Below are 22,429 nucleotides of genomic sequence, written 5' to 3' on the forward strand. Positions count from 1 at the left end.
ATTTTTATAGTTGGAATTCTATTTTCCTAATTTCTCTTGTTTCACATTTAACTTCTTCAGAGGATTTCATTAATAATTATTGCAATTAAAAATAATAAATAAACTCAGCACCAGCTGCTCAAATGGCTGTCGTAGCATATCTGGAACATAATGCGGTCTGTTCGGGGCAGCCACACAATGCAATTTATCCCCACACCTGAGGGAATGAATTTCACAACTATAATTGCTACAATATAATTCTTATTAATGTTGTGCTATAATTCCTATTAATTCCAAAGGGCTAGTAAATGCATTAGGACTTGTCAACATATTATTTTACACTGTTTATGATCTGTAGAATTACGCTCTTCAGTATTGTATTGCATAAAGGAAAGCCTTAAACTCTTAGCTTTAATTGCAGGAGTTGGGGTGAAACACATTTTCTGTTTGGGCACTGGTAAGGACAGAAGGATCCTGGTGTTTGAGGAGTCTGAAACTGCATTTTAAAATCAGTCCTTTGAACTTTCTGTGCCACGCAGTTAACAGTTTATGAAGATATATTAATAATGCCAGTCCTGGTTGTTAGAAAAAGAAGCACTGGTGTCTTTATGAAGGAATAAATAACAATAAGAAGGATAGGTTTATAAAATTAAAAATAACTGTCTTCTAGCAAAGACAAAAGTGGGGAAATTACAAGTCATTGTAATTGATGTAATAAATGCAGAATGTGTTATCTTGCTGTGCTCTTATTTATTCTTATTTTATCTCCCTACCCCGCTTTTCTAGGTAGTGAATATGATGAAGAGGAAGTAGACTATGAAGAATCAGACAGTGATGAGTCCTGGACTACAGAAAGTGCTATCAGCTCTGAAGCTATCCTTAGTTCAATGTGCATGAACGGAGGGGATGAGAAACCTTTTGCCTGCCCTGTTCCTGGATGTAAAAAAAGATATAAGGTAAGGAGCAGCGCAGACCTACCTCATTTCCTGCTCATGTAGCGAGGGAGGGGAAAAAAAAGCCTCTAAAATCAATTTGTACCTTTCTCATTTAATAGACTTTTCACATTTATATTTGTGGTATTTTAGCAGAGTACATATTTTATTCATGGGTTTCCTCTCAGGCACAGCCAAGTTACCAGTTTTACAAAGGATCTAGCTTTTTGCATCCCTGTCTGTCAAGAGAGATTACGTATAGTGACTCATGCCTTACACATTTTAACTAGCTTTCTATTATTTAGACAGATTAACTGCAGAATGCAGGAGGTACTACCAGCAAAATAATCTCTTGAGTCCCTTTCAAAGACACTAAATAAAAAGCTGCTGCCCATCAGTCCCAGAAGGAATTCCTTCTGCTTAACTGCTCGAGATGCTGCTGGTCCTTTAGCGAGACTGTGCCCAGGATACTTTTCCTGGTGAAGGTGATGTGCAGAAGGTGGTGGTTAACATTTTGCAAGTGAGAGGTCACCACAGCAAGGAAAAACCTCAGAGAAATTCTGGCATCGTTCTGTCCTGGGTCAAAGTCCCCGTACCGTGTCTGCACATCTGTCAGCATGTCTGGCCCCGCACGCAGGGCTTGCAGCCCTCTGCGTGACATGCTGGCAAACAATTCCCTTCCCCCCCTGCCCTTTTAATTACTCTCCATCATGAGGAATTTTTGTCTGTTTGTGGGAGTTGAAACATCTTTTTACTTTGAACCTTGAGCTGGCTGGTATAGAATGTGCTTCTGTGAGGACAGGAGTATTGCTTCATGTGAACCACTGCAGAGACAGATGAAATTGTATTGAACAGCTTGGGCTTCAGTATGGTATTCTATAGTCATTGGCATTTGGGAACAGAAACAGCATGTTGGCACAGTTCCTCTAAATCATTTTCTGAAGTTTTTGCATGAAGTACTGGAAAATTAACCACTGACCTATACCCTAGAAAAAGCAGTGGTGGTTGGGTTCGTTTTATACTAGTTTTATTTTATGGCTGCTTCTTTAAATAACTGAAAAGTAGGGACTTTAAAGAGAACAGAAATATGAAAGAGAACTATAGGAAGACCAGTAACATTTGAGATAAAACAGTTGTGTCAAGAAGAAATAAACTGCATGAGACCATGTAGTGGACAAAAACATGTTTCAGTGATGCTGCAGCTGCTGTGGACTATGGCAGCTCCCATAGCAGCAAATCACAAGACTCGGATTCCTATACAGATCTGTTAATAGTAACATTACTTACTGAAAACATAAGCAAGGAAACAGTGTGCTCATTTCTTGGTGACATACAAGTCTTTTTTGCAGAGATTAACCTGAACTATGTAATGGTTGTTCTCTTCTTCAGTTATAGGAAAAACCAAACACCACCTCCACGGGCAGGGCAGAGGGAAAGATGTTTTCAGACTATTTGCAAGTTATTACTTTGCAGATATACTCACGTTATTCAAGATTAATACTTTCCTTGCATGTGGTGGAAGTTGTGCCAGACGAAGGGTATAATATAAAAGCTAAATCCCTAGCTCAGGAAGCAAACAAGCCATGGTGATTGTTAGAAGTCACTGTGCCCACAGGGCATCTATGCATTGCAGAAAACATTCACTTAATGGCAAAGGCTAGAAGGAGAACCCTGTAATTTGCTATATCCTGTCTGTTCTCTGTTTGACTGCCAGCCCTCTGTCTTTTTATTGCCCAAATAAGCAAGCTGTTTCTGCCTGCTTCTGCTATCTCACTACCTTCATCTCAAATGCATGAGGAGTGTCTAAGGGATATCTTGTACACCATTAATGTTAGAACAGTCGGACAGGGAACAAATTAACAACCCTTAGAGAGGCTGACAGAGAGCAGCAGCAAATAAAAAGTATCGTCTTTTCCTAAGAGACTCACCTCTGTTTAGCCTTGATAGGAGAACACATTTCCCTAAACTATGCCTCACCTCATTTCTCTTTTCTGTTGGCTCTGTTTCCTCTCTTTTTTCTTTCCAGCCTAATTTTTTTCTTTTTACATTTTTAGCTTTGTTTCCTTCCTTTTAGCTTTGTGTCAGCTGTGTTTCTTGTTTCCTCTTCATCTCCCTTCTGCTTAACCCCCTCCTCTGATGAATTATTTGCAGAGTCTGGGTAGGGAGTCCTGTGATCAAAGCACTGGGATTTTCTGGTGGGTACTGGATAATCACAGGCAGGGCTGTAAAACAATTATAGAGCTCCAAACAGGAACAGGGACATGCACATACAGTAATTGCCAGACTTACTTTACGGCTGAGAAAGGATGCATTCCTTTAGGGAGTGAGGAGGAAAGGAGGATATACACAGTTTTCTTTTGTCTGGCCTTAGGTGACGTACATTTGAGAAGCAGAAATGTTATTTTTAGATATATTATTTGTGTTACAGTACCACTTAAAGACCCAGTAGGGATGGGGCTCCTTTTTGCAAACAATGTACAAAGATAAAAGATGGCCTCTGCACTGAAAAGTCATTATGGCAAGGTAAATAAGAGGAGAACATGCACAACAAATACTCCCAAGGAATGGGCTGGGGCAGACAATGGAAACTAATGAGAATGTGTTTACACACAAGCCCAGATGAGTATCAGAAGACCCTGCTGGCCTCCGGCCCAGCTGCTATCTCTTGGCAGTTTCCCATAGGCAGTGCGGTAGAAGTGAGTCATAAACATTTAGTTGTTCTTCGGGAACTTTATTTTTTTAAGACATAAAATAGCTTATTTGCATTAATATGTATTGGTACTAAGCCCTCTATATAGTATAGCACAGATTTTCTTGAGAGGCCAAAGATTCTGGGGAAAAAGCGTGGTTTTTTAATGATTTGTAAATTTGTCGGTGGGATAGTCAGAAAGAGGTAAATGAATCTGGAGCACACTGACTTCTAAATGCTTAAAACACATTAAAAAGCCTCTGAACTAATTCCTGAAACTTACTTCCTTCTCTAATTATGGATACTGACCCAGAGAACAAATTATTTTATAGTTTGACATTTCTGGATTTTTTTTTTTCTTCATGTGATTTGCATTTGCCATAAGTTTGACTTTTTTAAAAATCACCTCTGTGATTTAAAGGAATCCAGAGGTCTCAGTCTTGTTTCTTCAGAGTTCACCCTCACCAAATTTTTGGCTTTACATCTCCATTTAGATGACCTGTCCAGGAGTCTTGTGGGTATTGAGTTTTTAATGTGCTTTGCAAAATGCCCACTGCAAGGAACTAAAGTGTGGATTTATGAAGCTGGCAATTATGAAGCTGGCAATTTTTGTATTTTATTCAATACTACCTATGTGTGTTGGTTATTTAGTTTTGAGCTCTGGAGAAGGACATTCAAAATGTGTATATGATGTAGATAAACGTACTTGGGCAACTTCCAAAGAGCAAATGAAGTTTGATATGCAATAGATGCAAAAAATACCCATACAGGTAATGCATGTATACTATTCTAGAGAAAACACTAGAGCATTTGTCATAATTTAGATTTCTAGTTTGTGCAAACGCAGTAACACAACAATAATAGATTACTGTACATATAAAATGTAGCTTATAGGCACGACTGCTTTTTGGCCTTGGGCAAGAGGAGGAGTGGTACCTTCCAAGAACATCAAGACATTGGTCTCGTCTTTCTGGCAGGTCATGGGATGAGGGTCCCAGGCCTGTTGAGTGGGCAAACGCGCGGGAAGGCTGATCTAGGAGCAGTGACGCTCAGCAGAGCTCAGGGAGGGAGAATATTGATGTGAGAGAGGGAAAGAAGGGAATTTACTTGAAAGAAAGGAGTAAGCCAGAGCTTGCAAGTTGAACAAAGAGAAACTGGACCCATGAAGAAAACTTCAGGAGGAACAGCCAGGAGACAGAAGAGCATACATGAATGTCCAAGTCCTGAAAGAAGAAATCCTCCCAAACCATCCTTGATCTCTGTGTACCTACGTGAAGGGGGTGGCCAGCTCCCACACCTTCTGCAGTGTGGTGGCCTCAGGAGAACTGCCGTGCGAGGGGCCCTGCCCAGCAAGTGCCCTCCTGTCCATGCAGACCAGGTGGTGCCAGTCTGAACTTCTGTATCTCCTCCTGATCTGGTCCCAGGTTAATAATTGTTTCCTTCTGTTTAAGTTTTCAGAGTGCCCTTCTGTACTGCCATCTTCTTCCTCAATCATTTGTGAAAGTAAATAATGAGCAACCTAAGTAACCAGAGCAATAAAAATGATGTATGCGTTTGGCAGTGGGGTTTGCCATACCTCAACAAACTCAACCCAGACATACAACAAAGTGTTTACATTACAGCAGTGGAAAAAGTGCTGAAGAGTTGACTGTAATTCTACCAACAGTTTTCTTTTAGACAGGAGTACAGGTCAGATTTCACATCATACTAGTTCCTCGTACTCACTGTGGTTTATTATTTTTCAAACTTTCTATGGCTCAATTCCTTCCACGTCGGTTTCTGGTTTAGCATTTCCTTAAATTACTCTGCCTTGAAAGTACTTTTCCCCCTTCATCAAAGCATGTGGTGTACGCTGTACTTGAGGCTGAGTGGATCATTAAAAAAATCTGCATCAGGAGAGTACTGTTGGCATGGAATAGTGAGGATCTTTGTGATCACAGACTTACAGCATCTGTAGCATTTGATGCTAGTTTAGAAGTATCTTAAAGAGATTTCTTACAAAAATTACAAGTCTAAACAGGTTTCTGTAGTTTCCATAGGGGTTGGCAATAACTTTGTTATCCCCAAATTTCACTGCAGTAGCAGAAGTTTAGCAGATGACCCCCATATTTTCTCTTCTTTGGAGGCAAAGGTCCTTATGAGTACTTGGATGTTGACAGATGCCCTATGACAGTCCTCACGCCATCCAGTGATATCCCCGGCCTCAACAGTCCTGCAGGTGCTAAAGGTTGTAACTATGCAAAGCCAGCTAAAAGCAGCCTCAGGATCTTGGATAACTTGCTGGGAATTCTCCTGACTGCTCTTGAGGATGGCCTGTAGCTCTGATGGGCTCTTTGTCTTGGAGGTACAGCATTCTGCCTCCTCTGAATACTCTTCATCCAGAAGTAAGCCGCACTAAGGGCTTGTTTTCTTATGTCTGGTTTGTATGGGAGACTGAAGATTCTCGTTGCCCACCTCTTAGATGACAGCTGGGCAGTTGTCGAGTATTTTTAAGGATGTAAAGGACAATTTGGGGGCTGAATTTAAAACATCAAGTGAGGATTCAGTGCCTGGATGCTCTGGAGAGAAGCATGAATCTGTGGGCAGGCCAGTTCTTGCAGTCTGGCACCATACTCTTTTTCCAGGGTGGATATTCTAGGCTAAGTTTTTCTTCTAACAAATTTCCACCAATCAACCCCTCCAGACACCCGAGCTGCCCTGAAAGGCCATTTCAGCAGCACAGACTACACCGGGCATTAGGAGTTCTGACGAGGACAGTACCATGCTCAACTGTGTAATTGAAACCGGAGAACTGTTTTTGCTTAAGGATTAAAAATACATTGCTGCCATGGCACAGTTAACGTGTAATAAATAAGGACCTGCATTTTACGTTGTAAGCTGAGAACACCTTAGCTATCTGGGAGACTGGGTGGTTTCCCTTGCAATTACATTCTTCTCTAGTTTCTTGATGGGAGCTGCAAGCTCCTTCTACTTCATTTGCTTGCTGTGTGGAGCTGTGGTTAGAGCAGGGCAGTGGAGGGCAGAACACAGGGGGACTGTCTCTCTCAGGAGTGGGACAAAACATTTGAGATTCTGACTCAGATAAGTTGAATTAGGAGGCAGAGGAGAAAGGGCAGCAGTGGCAGTAGGGAGGTATTGAAGGTGTTAATCTCATGCCTTTCTGGGATGGATATAGAGCCTTCTGAAGTTTTAGGAGTTTTAGCTCTGTTCTGTTTACTGAATGCTTTTTCCTTTTGTTCATTTTTTGGGGGGTTTTAAACCAACGTCTAACTCATCTAATTGCTGGGAGTTCTGAGGTGAAGCTTCCACTTACTTACTGTAAGCTGCGCATTGATAAAACTGAACTTGTGGCTTGAAGAGCCAAGGACTTTTTATTATGTGTAACACCAGGCAGTGGTTCAGCAAAGACAAAATCTCTAAAATTTAATTTAGCGCCTTAATTAATATCCAGGCTGTTAATTGATTTTAGATTTTTTTTTAAATAGTTTTTTTTTTAAACCCTGAGATATGTATCTGGAATCTTTTATATAGAGAGGACATGGTAGAGCCTCAGAACTGCATCTTTTTGTCACAGATTGTCTTGGCATCTTCTTTGGTTTCTTCGTAAGAGAAGCTCTGGTGAAAGACAGTTTGCCTTTCCTTACCTGTCCAAAAATCCAAGCTTTTTTAGGGGAAGCAGGTAAGAGAGACTCCAATTAAGACGAATCCTGCATAAAGCAGTATCACAGCAGCTGTTGAGACCACAACATCATCTTCCATTTTTGCCAAAAATATGTGAACAGGACAGGGGTATGATTTTGGTTTATGTTTAGTAAGGTTCTTGATTAATCTAGGCAAAGTGTTGCCCGTTTCCTGACCTTGCCAATGTAACGGTGTGTTGTAGTGCCGGTCTTTGGCTCTTTCTCGCCAAACTAGTGGTGATCAGTTCCCCAGTTTTCAGCTGTAGCATATTCCCAAACAATAGCTATTTTGAAGATGGCTTCTCTGGATTATTTTCTAAGTGCCCTGTGTAACAATTTGAGTTAAGTGTTCCCTGCAGTTAATTCTTTGGAGACAATGTGTAAACTATCAGAATTTGCTGGTGCCTAAAGACATATCTAGAAACAATGACACAGAACGGAACAAACACCATGGGGGGAGCTTCAGCTTTTTGAAGAAGTGTGACTCAAGTCTTCGTGCCAATTCTTTGTTTGCTTGTAAATGAACCTCTGAATAAAATTTGTCAGTGCTGTATGAAAAAATGTCAGGAAGCAAAGAACATCCAAGCCCGTTAAATGGTCTTTTTTTTTTTAATGTGCTGTATGTTGGGAGATAAAAAACAGGATCGCCCAGGTAAAATAAAAAAACATTATTTAATGTTTTTATAAAAACATTAATATAAACTTCATACATTAGAATTGCAGAGATTATTCTCCTTCTTGAAAGCCCAACACATGCATAACACCTACAGGGAGTTCCTGGCAATTTGTGTGATGTTGCCCACAACATTAATGAATTTTTCAGTTTTTTAACTGGAAGCTAAATCATAATCAGACCATTCAGCCACTAACGTTTTACTCTCTCACTCACAGAATGTGAACGGTATAAAGTACCATGCCAAGAACGGCCACAGAACGCAAATCCGCGTACGCAAACCTTTCAAATGTCGCTGTGGAAAGAGTTACAAGACAGCTCAGGGCCTGCGGCACCACACAATCAATTTCCATCCCCCCGTGTCTGCTGAGATTATCAGGAAGATGCAGCAATAACATGCTGGTCACAAACGTGCCAAGAAATCCTCACCAGCAGTTGCTGATTTTGAGAACAGCCACCTTTTTCAGGGGAAGCATTCAGCAACCCTTTAAAAAAGTTAAATGCATGCTTTAAAATTTTCTGTAATTTTGGAATGATGTATCTTTGTAGAGTTAATGATTTTGTACATTTGCACATGTAATCATCATACCCATTTTCATTACTTTGAGATAAGGTGCTATAAAAGCTATAGGTTCTTCAGAACATTTTTCTCCAAAACAAAAAATTAGGGGGGGGCGTTGCGTATTTAGTTGTACTGACGTGTTGAATAGGAGTGAGAGGAGGAGAGCTTGGCACTGACATCCCTTCAAGATTGTAACGTGATGAAGACTTTCACTGCATCTGTCAATGTGTGTGCAAAACCAAAACAAACCACCCTCGTCAAACTATAGTTAACATGCCTTACATAATGGAGTTATCAGTGGAGTAGCAAGTCTTTTAGGTAATGGAAATATAAATAAGAAAGAATGTTTAACATAATATGCTAAAAATATTTTCATACTTAAATAACATACATAAAAAGGTGTGCTTGCTGTATTTTATATTATCTTGCAAATCTTTTTTTTTCTCCCTCTTGAAATGCTGAAAATCTTGCCATTCGAACTAGTAAACAATCACTTTAGTTTTAGAAATTACTACTTTTTTTTTTGTACAAGACATCATATTTTGTTCATGCCCATCAAACTTTTGAGGACCAATATCCCAGTCCAACTAAGTATTTACCCCTGAAATATCTGTTAGAAAGACACTTGGAAATACTTAAGTGCAAATTTATGTGTGTGTGAGAAACAATTATCTTCATCTCAGATGAAGTTTTAAAGCACTTTGTAGTTCTCTATTGCCAACAGATTTAATGTTTTATGTGTTTGCCAATTCTTGCAACTACTGTACGAGCATGTGCCTGTGGTTGCAAATAAAAATTAAAAATTCTGCGCATGGTTTGAGGAGGTCCATTATTTGTGCTAAGGGAGTTTCTAATGCCGCTCCCTCATGTTCATTGTATTTTGAGATTTTCTTTGTGCATTTTTTGCTTCTCATTGTAGGTCACTGCATTCCATTTGCAAGTGTCTGTTTAGCTTTACCATTAATTTTGCTGAAATATGACATATGAGCCTTATTGACGATTAAGTGCTTCTTGCAGCAGGTGGTCAGAGACCGACTTAAGCCAACATGAGAGCGTTTCGTGTCTGGACCATACCTGAAGGTTTGTTGCTTACCATCCTGCCTTGCACTGCCTTCTCTCACAAGTGCTATTCCTGGCCTTCAGCTGGGGGGAGCGGAGGCGGGCACCCCCAGAAACATTTCAGCACAGTCATTGCCTTGGCTTAGTTCCTGCTCTTTTTAAGTGCAAAAGAAAGCTCAGCTAAAGGAAGAGTGAGCTTTCCCTTTATTTTTTTTCCAAAGCTTTAAATGAAAACTCTGTAAGGATGACAATTACCTGTTCTCTAGCAGAGTACAAGTCTTGTTCAAACACTTAGGAATCATCCTAGGAACAAACCACAACTTTTTCAGATCCCAGGGAGGCGACAGGGCCTGTTGCATTGTACAGTGCTGTCAGCTGGGCTTAAAGGATGATCCAGACATGAGAGTCACTAGCACACAGAGGGCCCCAGGTGGCCCCTTCCCACCTTCTGCAGCTTTGGCAACAAATCTGGCCAACAAATACATTTGGCTCTGCTCCTAGTGCAAGAAACTACAGGCTGGGTAAGTTTGTTCAACAGCTAAACAGTCGTAAAACGTCATTGTTGCATGTAAATTCCTTTCAACTATAAAAATGAAATTCCAGTTTCTATTTACCTATTCATTGTGACAGTATTATTAAACAGGTAAAGATGGGACTATTTTGTTATACTGTGTATAGTGAATGTATTGTACTGTGTCTGTGAAAAGTGTGCTTTAAATTATATTTTCATATGTTTTGTTGGGGACAAAGTACTTTAAGTTTGAAAGTGACAGAGGTTTGTTTTAGAACTGAAGGCAACTTAAAGAATTCTTGTCAAGAAAGCTGCTTATAAATGTAAATCAAATCACATTTAAAAATAAACTGCCTCTGACCTAAAAAGGCTGCTCTTTACTCGTCACTAACCCAAAGAGTTAAGTTCTTGGGCTGCATATAGACTTTTATCTGTATATCTTACTTTGGTATCAAACTCTGTATTCAATAAACACCTGAAACAACTTGAGCACTACAACATTAATGCACAGAATTCCACAGAATGCTACAGCCTGGAGGGGAAAGGAAAAAACAAAAACCACCATATTTTATCAGTCACCAAGACTCCAGATTTCACACACAGTTTCCTTCCAACATCACAACAGGGCTCAGGTTACCAGGTAAGATTTGTACTGAGAAGCCCCTTTAAATGGTAGGACGTGGGGTACCTTCCTTCCAAAGGCTGTCGGCAGTGAAGTGGCCATCACTATGAAAGGAGAAATCATTAAAATTGTAATTCAGTGAGGTTTTGGTAGAGGCATTTGGCTTCTGTCATGTACCTGCAAACTCCCTGGGGAGGCCGTTTTAGGCAAGCAGCCATGTCAGGGTGGCTGTTTCACAGGCAAACACTTTTAGAAATTCCCTCTAAGAGCAGTCCCGCTTTGGCACAGTCAGGTTTTGAGGTTGTCCTGCCTGCCTGGAACACCAATCTCCAAGATTCCCCACATCTTTAATAATAACTGATAATATTTGGCATTTAGAGTCTGTTCTGTTTTCATATGCTGTTGAGTTGGTTATGGTAAGAAAAAAAAAAAAAGACAAAATATTCTTTCTGTACTCCCATGCCTTAGACCATCTCTTGACATGAAGTTCACAGTTTAAAAAAAATCTGAGACTTAAACCAGAAAACAGAGGATTGATGGGAGTAGCAGCTACCCATGACACTGCAATTCATCTGTGTTGTGCAGCTTTTAATAAATCCTGCATCGAACAGGATATTGCACACGTTCAGGAGAGAACTACAGACAACAGAAGCTATTCAAAACTAATCCCCAAGTCTCAAACAAAGAACATCATAAATAGATGCAAACAACAGCTTCTCTGTCAGACAGAGCTGAAACATCATTTGCTCTAAGTACGTAAAGCCTGAACTGTCTTACTCAAAATGAGCAGCAGGAAAGAAGGACCACTGACTCCGTGAATAATTTTGCTTTTAATGTAACAAGACTACTGTACAACACGTGGAAAGCAAATTTACTTAATACAGTAAAGTAAATATAAAATGTTTAGATATACACACATGTTTTTACTTACTGGAAAGAAATACATAAAGTTAAAATGCAGAAGGTTTTAAAAGCCCTAAGCCAAAAGGAACACAATTCACTGTTGTGAAAATATAACAATATTTTCTACTGATTGCAACTGCAACATAATGGCAATGGGATTTTTAAACAATTACTTTTAGGCATTTAAGCACAGCAGTTTCTTTCAACTCAAAAATACTGCCTTAAGGTGTAAGGTACTTAATGTAACAGTACCCCTTAAGGCAAACATTCTGTATGCAAAACCGAAGCAGTTGCCATTCCTTTTGTTGCAAGCATGTAATCTCACAGTACATGCATCTACATTTCAGAAATGTACTAGAAAACTATATTTTCATTGGGTAATGTAACTTTCCAATTGAGCTGTTACTCAAAGAAAAACTATGCAAATCTGCTAGGAGAAACACCTGTTCATTACACTTCTAATCATGCCTCAGTTACCATGGTCAAGAGCAACCACAGGTGGTTTGGTGGCCTTTTTTAACATAGCAGAAGAGCATGATGAAGCGGGTCTCGTTTTGTCTGAGGCTGAGTCATTCCTGTGTCCTTACAAATTCCACTAAGTAGGGGAATCAATAGCTACATACACAACAAGGTGGGGGGGCTGTGGAGTTATTTTAGTATAATGTTAGGTAGAGAGGGAAGATAACCCGATAGCAGCTCACAGCCACGACTGACCACGGCTCCCATTAGAGTACATTAGCTTTTATTCAGAAGTTTGCACTGTGTTACAGAAAAGCTGCACTGGCTTTGTTCCATAGGTGGACTACTCAAAAGTTGGGGTTTTTTAAGCTACACTGCAAAACAAAAGGATTTAATCAAAATTGAGTACGTTCTGATCAAAGTGCGTCTGAACGTGCCTCTCAAACCCTTGCTGATCGTAGTCAGGCGGGAACTGCTTGCTGCACATGGGGCACACCTTCCAGTGGCTCTCAACGTGCTCCTCAAACTTGCTCTGATCATAGTTGGGTGGGAACATCACATCGCAGAGAGGGCATTTCTTGTGCACATCAAAGCTGCATGAGGAGGCGGAGAGAAAGAAAAAAGAAAATGGTTATTTAATCTGGTATTGAAGAAGGAAGAAAAGTAAAAGGAAGATCCTGTTGCCACTGACATTCAAAATGTTACCACAAACTTAAATCTGAGCAGACTATGTATCTAAGCAAGTATTGTACAGTTAATTTAAGCTTCTTTGCTGAAAGTGCTCGATAAAGTACTTTACACAGGAATTCCAAAATAACCTGGCATTTTAAAAGCTACATAATTTTGACATAATTCCAGCTACCACTGAATACAAATCTATTGAATGTCTTAATGGCCAAGCAGTTTCATGGGAAACCACTCTCCCTGCTCATAAATGCTTGCTCTTAGCAAACATAACACTTTATAAAAGCTCTAAACTTAGGTTCACAATTAGGTTGGAAAGAGAGGGGAAAAACCAAATTCATTCATTTACTGAAGCAATTGTCCACATTCTGCCAAAATAAGGTCTAATTCAAATAGTCTTCCCATTCTAACAGTATATTCTCCGATAGTTAATTGGAAGCCAAACATTCATTGAAAATCCTTAATAGTTTTTCATCTCCGTTTCCCTCCTTGAGTAAAAACATCCCATTATATAAAAACATCCATGCCATTAAAGGCTAATAAATGATTAACATGTACCTGGAATCAAAGCAGAAACCTGTTCCACGCTCATGCAAGAGGAGACTTGGAGGATCAGGAGCAGAAGGTACAGTGTTGTCATCATCCTGGTTTAAAAAAAAAAAAAGTTTTAGACACTACCCACTAGAAGCAGCTCTTTTTTTCCCTCCTCCCAAATGCATTTTCGTTATCAAGCATAAACACAGATGAAATTTACCTTTCATTTTATAATGTCTGCAGCATCAGTTTTACTTTAGTGTGGAAAAAGGGGGACGTGGTTAATGAACACGAGAAGCTAAACAGACTGCCTTTTGGCCTTGTACCTAGAGCAGGAATCTGTGCCAGCACTGCTAGGGTGCTTCTACTAACACAGTAAACTAAGGAAATGCAGGTCGCCTCGCTGTGCGTGCCTGGGGGCTAAGTCAGAACAGAAAAACCTGTGTTTAAGCGAATGCAGGGCATCGCACTACAAACCATAATAGCATTTTAGCGAGAGCTAAAACTCAAAAATAAATTCTAGACAATAGAATGTCAAGTCAGACTTCAAAAATCTACCAATTTAGATTTCAGCAAGGGGAAAAAAAGACACTGATTTTGATTCACGTGCTTGCCTCCCAGCGGTCAGTTTTGAGTGATCTGCCTGCGTTGCTCTGGCCAGCCAAGCGTGTCGTGTGTTGTGCGTGGCCGTCAGGCGCATCAGCTAAATTGCCCTGTTCGGCTGCTTCCTCTCATCAGCTCTGTCAGTCCTGCTCTGCCTCCCCAGACACTAACAGCACATAAATAGCTGCAGCAGGCACTGATGAGGATCGCTCTGCTGATGGACAAGCAGGTTTGCCTCACAGCTTCTATCAGGTTGGGAAGGGAGGTCAGCCTCCAGGGAATACACTGCTCCTCACAAAAGGAGAAAGAAATCTGCCTGCAGTGGGAAATTCTCAAGGAAAAAAAAAAAAAAAAAAAGGACAAATACCTAGAGTGACTGGATTCTCAGAGTTCCCTTCCAATGAGCAAGGGGTCAGAGCACTCACATTTTGTGGGGTTTGGGTTTGGTTTTTTTATTCTGTGAGGACGTTACCATGAATTAAAATTTAAATACAATGATGTAAGCAAACATAAATAGGGGAAGAAAACAGCACAAAAGGAAGATGAAAGAGGAAGAAGAAAATCAGAACTGTGTGTGTAAACTTGTTCTTTATGCAATATCAAACTGTTTATTATACAGAATCTTGGTTCTATTCCGCAATTAAATAATGCAGCACAAAACCTATTCATTTCAAGGTGGGAATACAGGTAAACGCAGCAAGAGTTTTGAAACTCCAACTCCTAGGTCATTTTCCTTTTCATCTCAAAGGCACTTTATGGGCAAGAATTATGACTGATTTAGCTGATCTTCAAAAACGGATGTACGAGGGACCATGTGTAACAGCAAGCAAGCTGTATGTTTTATGCAGATAAGTAACATTTTCAAACATATTTCAGTTTTAGGCTCATACTTTGTCCTTATGAACAGTTAATGGAAACAAGGCAGGATAGGAAGATCCCTCAGTATTTTTCTTCTCCTGACAACAGCTGTTTAGTTTCAAGCATTTAACATTTCCATTAAACAGAGAGTGGGGCTTGCTGTGACAGATGCTAGCAACAGACCTATTTTCCGGTTTAACTCACTTGCTTTGCACCTGCAGTAAAAAGGGCATGTGGGTATTAAAATATTATTTGTTCCTTTTCTCACGAAAAAGATAGGATGTATGTACTAAAGAAGAAAAACTATTTATAAAGTACTCGTGCTACACTGCTACAACTTATGTAGTGCCAAAAACATGACAAATTTGCTGAATACCAGACCGCAAGCAGACCAGGACTTATGTGAGAAAATGAACATGCATCTTCCTTCAAAAAAAGTTTCACTACAAACAGAGGCCTAATTAGCATCTAAATCCTTAGAAAACATTTCCTTGTAATTCTTTATTGTTGGTCACTCAGTTACTTCTTGAACACAGGGCATTTTTGTCACAGCACCTATTAATACTTGGTTACAAATGACAAGGCAGATGAGGTACTCCTCAGGTGAAAGGGCTCTTCAGCCTCAAATTCCTTAAGTAAGCTTTGTTTAGCAGACCCAATGACAAATGCATAGGTTATTCATTATACTAAGGGTTATTAGTTTTAGTTGAATAAGGAGTCAGGATTAACCTATGCTAAATATTAATTTGGTATATAAGGGCATTAACCTAAACTACATGGCTACAAGACATAGCTGGGTCTCTTCTTCCATTCAAAATTATTAATGCACACAACAAAACCCAACTTTTAGAAAGCATCTTTACACAGACCTGAAAGAAACCACTGACCTGAACGCCCAACTGTAACACAACACAGAACTCATCATTCCTGAAGTAATCCATTTTACAGACTAATGTTAGAATACCACAGAAATTTTAGCTTCCCTACCAGAAAAGGAAAGCTTTCGGTCTTTATGCAGGCATTACACAAAGATTAAAGTGTACTGAGTGGCAAGTCAAATGTTCATATAACATATTATTCAAGTAAAAAATGCCCTCCACCCATTTACGTTTGCACTGTCAGCAGTAGTAGACTGATTTAGCATCAGCTCCCCCACGTGCGTATTTCTGCTTTACTACTAGTCCGTAGGAAACCAAAGATTTTAATCAGAAGCAAGAAAATGCAAACTGGTTTATACAAAGGTTTGACATTTTAAATATTTCTTTAAAAAAAAAAAAAAAGCTAGACTACTGCCTGTCTACCTTATATAAAGCTTTAATAGGTTAACAGGTTGGGTGGGGTTTTTTAGCCTGCTTTTTGGGAGGCTTTTTCACATTATTTTTACTCTGATTAGTTATTTGTTCACAGCTTCTGGCAACTGTGATACTCTACCATGTACAAATAAAACATTCCTCCTCACTCCCCTTTTTGAGAAGCTGATTTGAGAAAGAGTATGATGCTTTCCTCTACCTGGGCACACATACACTATCCTGCATTGCTGCCTTGCAGGCACTTAGCTCCAACAAAAGGCAAGCACAAGTTTATTAGTGGTTTAAAAAAAGGCTTTTCTGATATCAAAGTAACATTAAATTTGGTATTGTTCTAAGAATATAGCTTTCTCGTGACCCAGTTCAATTAACTGTAAAAAGCACACTTGCGTGTTCCTTACAGTATTGATATTACGCAGATAAAATAAAGCAAGCCTGTCTCTTCAGTGTACTTTTGCTCTTGGCCAAGTATATAAAGAAAGTTCAGTTCTTAACCTTTTGTTATGCTTAGCCCAAACAAGAAGAATGCAAATTTATGTCGAGGATACCTCAATGTGCACATTACAGAGATTACTGTATAATTAAAGAATGTTCAAATGGTAACACAAAAACTTTATCTTAGCCTGAGAGTATTTCACAGCTATTCTAATTACAAGTTATAGTAAACACTATACAATCACCAATAACTAAGAATTCTCATGCACTGCCTTGGGATAACTTGGAACTTCTGGAAAACACCGAAGATGTCCCCTTGTATTGGACAGCTGTCTATTTCTGTCATTTTGGATAGACAAAACTCCTAAAGTGTACCCTGTAAAACGGAGAGCTCTACGAAGGGAGGACGGATCTTTGTTCACAATCACTTAGCGACCAGTTTCTTCCAACTAGTATAACCAATGATACATTCTTTATTCTTATAAACGATGCTACATATGCTTTTCAATCTGACATTTCAAAACCAGTCACTCTCCCATCCCCTGAAGACTCAAAAGCTGAAATGAGAAGGCCAGTTGAAGCTGCTTTACAGAAAGAGTTTGATAATAATTGCCAGAAGGTCAGGCCTCAATGGCTGAGCCTATGCTGTATTTTAAGCATAGGCATCAGCTTACTCTCAAGACCCCGTGGTTGAGTCATCCAAGTTACTTGGACAGAAGCCCATACCCTGTATTTTGAGGAAGAGACAGTTTAATCTGCCCTTCGTGTAGTTCCAGAGCCAGCTTTCTTGCACTCCAAACTGATGACTTGGGATATGCCTGCACGTACCCAGTCCAAGCCCACTACAGTGCCCTGCAGTGGTGTAACACAGTCGATATGTGGCCTCAGGTCCTTACAAAAGAGCCTGCTATCATGTACTCACAGGCTGGCACTGTGGTTATGTAGCATAGCAAGTGCTGGGCCTTCTGAATTCATTAAGTTTGGATAATTAGGTTAATGAATTATGATCTTAAAGGCATCCTTTATGACTTAACTATTATCACTGGGCTGTAACTCTGCCTCTTTAAAATTGCCACATTGAGTTCCACAGATTATATAAATCAAAGATAAATACAGTATTAGACAACAAAGCACTGTAAAAAAAGAGGGGGGTTGTCACTAGAAGGGAAACCAGTCATTAACTGTCAAAATAAGCGCAACTCACCTAGTTTTAACAAAACTAACTGATTTTGTCTCAAGTACTGCTTTTGTAATTTCAATCGTAAGCAGTTCCAAGACTGCCAAATAGAAATTAGAAACAAAGCCGTGTGAACTTGAACAATCCCTGTCTCCAATTTCTACAGATCATTTTAACATACAACACTAAGCGAACCGATCCCCATCTTAAGCTTTAAACAATAAAGGCACACACCGCTAACACATACTCTGGGTAAACTGGGAGGAAAAGCACACATGATTTCTTTCTGTGATTCAGCTCTGCTGTGGGAGTGAAATCAAACACCTTTTAGGTCTACCTTTCTGCAAGCAGTCTGGACTCCCAAGAGGTACTTGGACACCAACTCCTCCTTTTATGTCTATCATATACAAAAGATAGTAATTGGCTGCCAGGGTAAGATCAGGCTAATTGTGTAGCGAGTGTTTTTTGCTAGAATAAAGGCCATTTTGGATTCATCTCAAAAAATACCTTGACCTGGTTGCCAGTTGCCAAAAGTTACACTCTCCATCCCCCACAAATTTACTGTGACTAACAACATTGTTTTAAGAGTCTCAGGACAGTTATTCTGGGCTTACTGCCAACTGTAATCAGGACTACATTTCTAAAACTCACACTTTAGTATTAAAAATATATATAAGTTTTGTTTATGGATCCCTCCCATACCTACCTGCTTCTAGAAATTATTTGCTCCAAATTATTACATTTTGGTCAATTATGGGAACATAAGCAAATGGAAATTTAGTGTTGAGTAGATGATGGCAGGAAATTGTGGCAAGTCAACTATTCTACACAAAATCACCACTGTGTGCATGCTCATCTGGCATGATTAACACAGAGCAGCTTATCCCTCTCAGAAACCACAGTTTAATTGACTTAAGAGTTCCAAGAGCTAAAGCTATGAAGAATTCCAGTAAGTCTTTGAGTCATACAAAACTGATGTTTTTTCATGTCAACCAAATACACGGAAATGCCCATTCCCAAAGAATACAGTTTGGGGAGAAACAAAATCGGAACACAACAGCAATTTTATTATAAATAATATAAAATTCTGACGCATTGGCAGATGTGTCCTTACTTGGTCTACAACTCAAGAGGAACTGAAGACAGTACCCTCAAGTTCTTAAACTAATATCACATATAGTAATAGGAAAGTGGAGAGGAAGATGACAGAAGTCCATACAATGGTAATACTTTAAAGAAAGCAGCAGACTACCAGTCCTTTTCTTCTTGGAGGGAATCTTCCTCCAATAAAAGACTCTACATCTTACTGGTTTAAAAAGGTAGAGAACTACATCTTATTCTAAAACAGCTTACTTTAAAACACAGTACAACAAATGGTGACTCTTCATATTATTATTTCCTATTTGCTGTTCCTTCTGCACAAATGACAGGGTCTCCTTTATAATTAATTACCTAACATATATGAAAGTTTCCCCTGGTTATTTCTTTAAATACTGCATTAGAACTGTTTTATATCTAGCATACTACTAAGTCTCTCTAGAAAGAATTTTGCAACTACTCATTTCCCTGTACATTTGTACACTACACATACAGTCTGTTTTGGGGAAGAGTAAGCAACTGATTCTCATTTGAAAGTAAAAAAATAAAGATATAAATTATCTGATTTAAAGGCACCTTTCCTCAAGTTGAACTTTATTTAAGCCTGTTATATCCATCTCATTACAAAAATCCAACATGTGTCAGCAAATGAGCACAAGACTCTAGCACTGTTTCTCTTGGGTTTGCAAGAGGCCAAAGCACATAGATCAGAAAGAACACCCTGCTAATTAAACTGAAGCAGATGACTAAAGAAGAGAAGAGCTTGTCATATGTAATATCTACGTCAAGAATGATCAGATTAAATATGCAAAATGTGAAGTAAAGGTGGGCAACAGCATTAAGCTCACATTCTAGATCTTGAACAGGCTGCAAAAGTTCTGACAGTTTCTCTAATTATTCACAGTAATGGACACTGGGGGCAAAAGGCAGGAGGGAGAAATACATTTTTCTCCATTATAGGTGCTGAGCACCAGGGCTAAAATCATGCCTGTCTGAACACTGATCAGTTTCTGCAAAGGTTAATAGCAATTAAATGTGGCAAACTAGACTAAGTGAGAAACAGGTCATGATACCACTGTACTTGCAAAGAGCACAATACTTTGCAGAAAGGTATTTCTTGTTTAATATTTTGAAGGTGCAAGAGTACTTAGAATTCAAAATAGTAAGTCTGTTCCTGTTCAAATGAAGACATACAGTCCACTTTATTACAGAAGCCAGTCTACTAAAGCCGTTTTCTGTACCTGAACATGCAAGTTAATTGTACTAAAAAGAAAAGCTAAGCAGTTTCCACTTAAAACATACAAGTCCCTGAAAAAAGAAATCTGGCAGGATCTGTCACTTCCTGTTTAATCAGCTTTAGGTAACAGTTAATTAGCTCTTCCAAATATATGTCTAACAGCAAAAACATTCTAAATGGAAATTAATAAATGCAGATTTGCAAAAGACAGATTAATACATTAGAATAAAGTACCTAAGGGGATAAAAAATTTAATTTCAGCATTTAACTGAAGCTACTGCTATGAGAATCCTTTAATTTTTTTTATTTGTCCTGGTACGATTTAGTTACTACATAAGACATGGCTACATTTTGAGCCTTCATGCTACCACACAAGAAAGAAAAATCAGAATGAGTTGAGATTACTTGGGATTTTTCTACTGTAGTATTTAAACAGGTTAAGAAGCTACTGTCCTAATACCAAAACAAGCTGTCAGTAACTCAAGAGACTGGGGCAACAAGTGTATCATCATCAATTGATGTGCAGAGTTTTGTCCTTCAAAGCAAGCAAAATTCACCTAAAACGCTGTTCAGGAAAAAGAAAACTTATGCTTATGTAAATCCAAAGTGAAGTTGGGCTTATCAGATACTGAAAACCTAGGTGTAACTCGATTACTCATTAGTAAACATATCAAGGGAAAAAAAGTAATAAAAAGGGTAACTTGCATTACTGTCCTCTGGATCTTCTAAACCATCGGGCCGACTAAGATTGCGTGAAGGCTGACTACACACTACATCATCTTCCAGCTCCCAAAAGGCAGTTCTAACAGGTGGTCTTTGGATGTCATCAGGATTAAAAGCACCATCTGCTCCATCTAAAGAAAAATTAATTAGATCATTGCTGTTCAGTAACGTTTATATTTTGAGATTACAGAGGTGCTACCTTACATTTAAAAATTAAGCATGTTTTCAGTTTAGATAATATAAAACAATAGAAGAGAAATCACCTTTTTCAAAAGGTGTTTCTTTAAAACTTTACTGATTTCACATCAGTAAAATAAAGGCACTTTATTGATTGTCATCAATCAATAAAGGCTCTGTACAGCAGAATAAAGACTGTTAGTACTTAACTGGCATTAAATGAGCCATTGCTTTTGAAACAGTGAGAGGGAAATTATACTGGGCAGGAGTGGTGAAATTCACTTACCTCTTCTTTCCTGACTTGCATAAGGGTTTCCATACTGCAATACTGGTAGTCTACTTGGCACTGTAGGAACTGGTCCATTTTCCTCAGAATATGGGTTACGAAAATGTAATGTCTGTTGTGAAATCTGTCCTTCCATCATCCTTCCAGCTTGATTTCCAGGTGTTCTGCCAAGTTCCTAAACAATGCAAAGTTTAAAATGTAATTAATCTATGGAGTCCTAGCAAAGTTTGAAATTTTTATGAAATAATTAGCTTTATTTTTAAAAAGACATCTGCTAATCTTCCCACTGTCTTTTCATCTTGATCTAGTGATAAATACACCATACATACCAAAAACAGTCATTGAAGAAAATACAAATAAGACATTTTAATTAAAGTTTTCTCATTTTGTCATCAGTTAATTCAAGTAACCTAAACAGAACTGCCACATTTTTCAAGAAATACCTGCATCCTTTTTACAATAAAGAAGAATCAGTAAAACAGGTAAATAATGGGTGGATTAACAACAACTAAAAATAATGTGCAATAAGTTTTTAAAAGTTAAAATTAAAAATAAGTCTTTTATATCATACCATACCATTCAAGAATGTACTGTTTTAGTATGTGAAGTACATCTATGTACATACTTGACATAATTTCCCTATGAATTTGTGAGTGACAGATACTTTTAAAAGTTAAGTACATTGCACTGGATTCTTTCTGATATCTATCAGCAGAATGTTGACCTCCATGAAGTGTAATAAAACATTAGCTGAGCTGAGTTCAAGGCAGTCACTTTCAGTTATGAAATGAAGAATGTTAGCACAAACTTTTGGTCAATATCCTTCACATGCAAACACACATATAAGGAAAGAAACCAGAGAATTATAAGCAGTCTTGTGTTCCCTACAATGTAACCTTCTTAGAGTTACCCTTACTTGCACACAGTCAAGTACTCTTTGCAGACATTAGATGTAGTTGTGTTTAAAACTGGAAAATTACTTTTTTCAAGTGCAGAGATACTATGAAACACATTCACCTAAAACTATATCCACAGAGGCAAAGATCCATTCTCAACTGCTTTAAAAATCAATTTTTGAATGTGTGATGAAATATGTTAAACCAGTTGAAACAATTTTGTCCTCATTTGTGATTCTGCCTGGTGATCATGCTCCACTTGTATTTACTGGGGGTTTTTTTAGTTGTTACTACTATGTCAAAATATTTCTATTACCTTTATACCAAGTATAGCAAAAAACTTCC

General features: G+C 38.7%; 2 protein-coding genes across 5 annotated transcripts in view; one reads left to right on the forward strand and one right to left on the reverse strand.

The window, feature by feature from the left end:
- Positions 1 to 10,453, forward strand: part of JAZF1 (JAZF zinc finger 1) — an 89,052-nt gene extending 78,599 nt beyond the window's left edge. The window contains 2 exon segments of the mRNA XM_026843369.1: positions 766 to 935; positions 8,172 to 10,453. Coding sequence (XP_026699170.1) covers positions 766 to 935; positions 8,172 to 8,348 — 347 coding nt within the window. The 3' untranslated portion in view covers positions 8,349 to 10,453.
- Positions 10,454 to 11,518: 1,065 nt separating this feature from the next.
- Positions 11,519 to 22,429, reverse strand: part of TAX1BP1 (Tax1 binding protein 1) — a 62,105-nt gene continuing 51,194 nt past the window's right edge. For all 4 annotated transcript variants that reach the window (XM_026841957.1, XM_026841960.1, XM_026841958.1 and 1 more), the window contains 4 exons: positions 21,189 to 21,363; positions 20,708 to 20,856; positions 13,312 to 13,397; positions 11,519 to 12,662 (listed from right to left, as the gene is read on the reverse strand). In XM_026841957.1, coding sequence (XP_026697758.1) covers positions 12,461 to 12,662; positions 13,312 to 13,397; positions 20,708 to 20,856; positions 21,189 to 21,363 — 612 coding nt within the window. In that variant the 3' untranslated portion in view covers positions 11,519 to 12,460. The remainder of the gene's footprint in view (positions 12,663 to 13,311; positions 13,398 to 20,707; positions 20,857 to 21,188; positions 21,364 to 22,429) is intronic.

The sequence above is a fragment of the Athene cunicularia genome (genome assembly GCF_003259725.1).
Source record: "Athene cunicularia isolate RWA chromosome 2 unlocalized genomic scaffold, athCun1 chr2_part1, whole genome shotgun sequence".
NCBI classification, from domain to species: domain Eukaryota; kingdom Metazoa; phylum Chordata; class Aves; order Strigiformes; family Strigidae; genus Athene; species Athene cunicularia.